The 4,406-nt window shown below is 25.4% G+C and overlaps 2 protein-coding genes across 2 annotated transcripts in view; one reads left to right on the top strand and one right to left on the bottom strand.

Annotated features, from left to right (window-relative positions):
- Positions 1–2,361, bottom strand: part of LOAG_17639 (bardet-Biedl syndrome 2 protein) — a gene marked incomplete at both ends in the record, with an annotated part of 6,204 nt that extends 3,843 nt beyond the window's left edge. Inside the window, 6 exons of the mRNA XM_020450301.1 lie at positions 94–185; positions 501–618; positions 804–1,061; positions 1,263–1,421; positions 1,784–1,972; positions 2,236–2,361. Coding sequence (XP_020306042.1) covers positions 94–185; positions 501–618; positions 804–1,061; positions 1,263–1,421; positions 1,784–1,972; positions 2,236–2,361 — 942 coding nt within the window. The remainder of the gene's footprint in view (positions 1–93; positions 186–500; positions 619–803; positions 1,062–1,262; positions 1,422–1,783; positions 1,973–2,235) is intronic.
- Positions 2,362–3,255: 894 nt separating this feature from the next.
- The window catches only part of LOAG_17638 (CAMK/TSSK protein kinase), a gene marked incomplete at both ends in the record, with an annotated part of 3,447 nt that continues 2,296 nt past the window's right edge, over positions 3,256–4,406 (top strand). Inside the window, 3 exons of the mRNA XM_020450300.1 lie at positions 3,256–3,358; positions 3,605–3,686; positions 3,777–3,867. Of these exons, the coding sequence (XP_020306041.1) occupies positions 3,256–3,358; positions 3,605–3,686; positions 3,777–3,867 (276 nt within the window). The remainder of the gene's footprint in view (positions 3,359–3,604; positions 3,687–3,776; positions 3,868–4,406) is intronic.

The following is a 4,406-nucleotide window of genomic DNA, read 5'->3' as shown; positions in this document are numbered from 1 at the left end:
CACTTATTTCAAGTCATCAAAACCAATCAAAAAGAATTTAGAGAAAAAATTACAGAAAAATTTCAAATGTTTGATTTCAAAAGTTATACTTACCAATAAATTGTACTTTTTTAGATTAAGTTCATGTAACAAATTTTCTCCATTATTAGTTCCATTTTGCTTCTTATCGGCTATAAAACCATGAACTGAAAAAAGGTTAAAGTTTAATGTGAAATAAATACTTTTAATACTTCGTAAACAATTAATAATTGTAATCGAATAGGAAGATTGTTTTTCTTTTTTCAACGATTTAATAATAAATTAAATATTGTCTTTATGAAAAACAGTACGGTGAAAGTGATTGATTATATGTAATTTAATTGACGCATTTAAGGTCACGTTTTGATGTGAACGGTCTTTTTGCGCTATCATCCATAAAGTAAACGGTCTTTTTGCGCTATCATCCATAAAATGAACGATTTCTTTTGCGCTATCATCAATAAAGTATCAAATAAACAAACCATTTCCATCAGTTGAAACAACAACCAATTGATCACCGGTAATAAATGTGGTAGCAATTTGACTATTAATTGATTCTTTCAATTTTACTTCACCTGTTGTTGGATCTCTCATATCGACCTGTAATATTTCTCTCATTATTCGGATGCTTTCAAGAAATCTACTTCCAGAAAACCTGTTTTCTTCAATTTTTATTGTTTTGATAATTTTCTGGATAAATATTACTACATAAATAGTTCGTTGCCGAATTGCATAAATTCAATTTTTTTTAGCAATATTTTTGATTAATTAAGCTGCTAACTTACCTTTCCGTGAATCCACGCGCATACCAAAACTTTCGGATCCGGAAACTGTATTAGTGCTACAGCTTGACTCTTACTTTTGATCCTCCACAATCGTGTATTCCCGTTGTAAGCTCCTAATGTACCGTTCATAAGGGCATATGCAAAAATGCCATCACCCAAATCACATAATCCGGTTACGGCATCCGTTTCGGTCATTTCATAAAGTAACAAATCATTCTTGAAAATACGGATATCAAAACTCTCTGAACCAACAATAAGCTGCAAAGAATTAAAAAATTTTAAAAACTGATTCATATTTCAAATAATTAATCGATAAACTTTTCCCTTTTACCTTTTCCAAGGAGGACAGATTTTATTTTTCACTCTTACCTGAAAAAAATTTGACTGATGGAAAAAAAAGAAAGTTTAAAGTGTTATAATATACTAATTTAGCGAAGAAATCAATGGAAAGTTTCATACCTCATTAATACCATCATTATCGATATCTGATAAGCATAATGATAAGACATTATCACCAGTAACAGTCCAGAAGGCATCTTTTCCCTCAATATCTAAACCCCAAATGGCACAATTACCACCACAAAAGATAAGCTTATCATGGGTGTTAAATTTTCCTACCTAAAATTTAAATTCTTTTAAAATTGCATTTTTTTAAGCTAATGAGAAAATTTTAAAAAAACTGAATAGAAATAAGAATTTCAGTATAAATATTTTTGATTTTAAAATAGCAAGTATTATCAAAAATGTAATTCATAGATTAATTTGTGAAAGTTGACAGATGGATAATTCAAATCATTTAATTAGATATTTAATTTTTATTTACAAAAAAAAAATCATTTCATATTCTGATATATTTTCTGATCATCCAAAAAATTCTTTCATGCATGTCTTCTTAGGTGAATATATCTAAATTAGTACATTTTTATTACCATCCAAACGTCTTCTCAGATAAAACACACCTAAAATACTTAAATTAGTACCTGTATACAGTTGACACCATCAACAAGCTCACGTTGTATCAATGTCGTATTATTGTAAGCATCATAAATTAATACACCACATACTGTACCAATAATAATCACATCATATGTCTTATCAAATGTTGTCACTTCCAATGCTCGAATTTTTTCATTTATATTAAGAACTATTTCATTATCATGAATGATAACCTGAAATTAAAAAAAAACATTTAAAATTTTTGAAATTCAACAACAAAATGATGACTAATTATAGGATTGAATATTTTATTCAAATATTACTTTCGAATATGAAATTAAGGAATTGATAAATAGATAGATAAGATATCGTTGTTTATTGTTTAATATGAACAATAATTTCCACACAAACCTTATTTGTTATTGTTGCAACAATAAGTTGTAAAGATAAGATATCTTGTTTATTGTTTAATATGAACAATAATTTCCAAACAAACCTTATTTGTTGTTGTTGCAACAATAAGTTGTAATTGTCCCGTATCATCAATTATACCAAATCGTGCACATCCAGGAACAATATGATGTGATATTTTATAAGTAAATTCTGATCGAAGGTTTAACATTTAACTAAGCAAAATTGCGACCAAAATTAAACGACACAAAATTGAAAGCGTTGTCAAGGGAAACCGTTGTCAATCGATAATGTCATACTATGATATTGCAATAAATATATGAAAGAATGATGACATAAAATTGATAATATTTTCTCATATAAAATTATAATAAGGAAAAAAAGTTTTTTTTTTCAAACTAAATAAATGAATTGAAATAAATTTTTGATGTGACATTTCAAATGACATGAAAAATTTTTTGTTTCAAAAAAAAAAGAAAAAAGAAAGCATCAAAATAATTGTTCCTTTGAAATGCTAAGGTATTGCTAGGCATATCAATGATGAATTGAACTGGTGCTAAACAATTCAATTTAAAATCTAAAATCTCGGAATAAATTTAATCGAATAATTAATCTTTCAAGCCTTAATTAACTCAATTAGTAAGCGCTAATGTGATAAGGTTGAAGTTTTTTGTAAGTAATATTTTTTATTTAATTTTAATGTTACATTTATAATTTTGTAATTTTTCATAATGATTAAAAACAAAATAAAAATGTACGCTGAATTAAATAATTGATCATTTTAGTAATTATACATTGGTGTGGAAGGTTGATATTGGTTCAAATCCTTTCTTCAAATCTGTTATTTGTTTGCACTGATGGTTGGCAAATTTGAATTGATGAAATGAATTTGAATAAAATGAAATTTAATTTTATCAAATATTTTTAACACAATTTAAAAATTTGTTTGAAAATCATTTTAAAAGGTGTTGAAATTTCAAATTTCAATTTTTATCACTTTCAGTTCTTTCCCTTTTTTTTTAAATTTCATAAAAATTAACAAAAGAAATATGAAGTAGCGGAAATATTATTGAAGTTATACGGGAAAAGAAATGTATGAAAAGAAATGGCAATAGAATCAGAGTCGGATAATTCTGAAACTGCCACATCAAATGTGACAATTTTGAAATCTTTGCATGAAAAAGGAATTCATTACAAAGAAATTATAGGTTTGCGTGCATTTTCAACGTGAACTTTTGAAATATTTAATTAAAGTTTTGTTAATTTTATAATTTAAAAATTTACCGAAAAAAATTTTTTAATTCAATGCTAAAATTTTGTGATTTTTATGCAATTAGCTGAAATTAATAATAAATTCAAAAAAAAAAAGAAAAAATCAGGCGATAAATTACAGTTTGCAAAATTTTATAGTTGGAAATTATTACAGGTAATCAATATTATATATCATTTTTCAGGTAAGGGGACATTTTCATCGGTTAGATGTGCATGGCATGATGAAATGAAGCAAAATGTTGCACTTAAAATTATCGATACAAGGTATGCTATAATTAACTTATTGATTAATTAATTAAATTTCTTTTTGATTAATATTTTTCATTGCATATTTTAATAAAAAGCTATTTTCAGTTCAAATTCTGATTTTATCGTACGTTTTTTACCACGTGAAAAAATTATTGTTCAACAACTTAATCATGCAAATATTATCAAAAATTTTGAAGTTAGTCATTAATGGAATTAATTTGACGATGATAATAGTGATAATGATATTATTAACACTTTTGATTAGTAATAGTATTAAAGTAAACTAATTAAGGGTTAAATTATATTATTATATTACATTGAATGAAATATTAATCATAGCATAAACATATATTTTAGTCGAAAATTATCCAAATCTAATCTAAATCAACAAAGGTAAAGTTTGTAATAGAAGCTTATCAGAAAAAAAAGTAAATCAGAATTAGCTAAGGTAAGGATGATGATGATGATAATTGTTTTTCCAAGACTGATCTATCACTAATTGATGGTATGGAATGGATGAGAAATAAATGATATATTAGCATAAAATGTTAGATAATGAATGAAAATATACAAAAAAAAAATAAAACATAGAAATATTTTATTTTTACCCTATTTCTTTAACATCGGATTATAAACAGATTATTTATCAGATCATAAATGCTAACAGATTCATTTATCAGATCATAAATGCTAACAGATTCATTTATCAGATCATAAATGCTAACAAATTCATTT

Source organism: Loa loa, assembly GCF_000183805.2.
Source record: "Loa loa unplaced genomic scaffold supercont3.106, whole genome shotgun sequence".
In the NCBI taxonomy this organism is placed as follows: Eukaryota; Metazoa; Nematoda; class Chromadorea; order Rhabditida; family Onchocercidae; genus Loa; species Loa loa.
The sequence above is the reverse complement of the archived record's forward strand: the minus strand, read 5'-3'. Positions and strand labels throughout refer to the sequence as shown.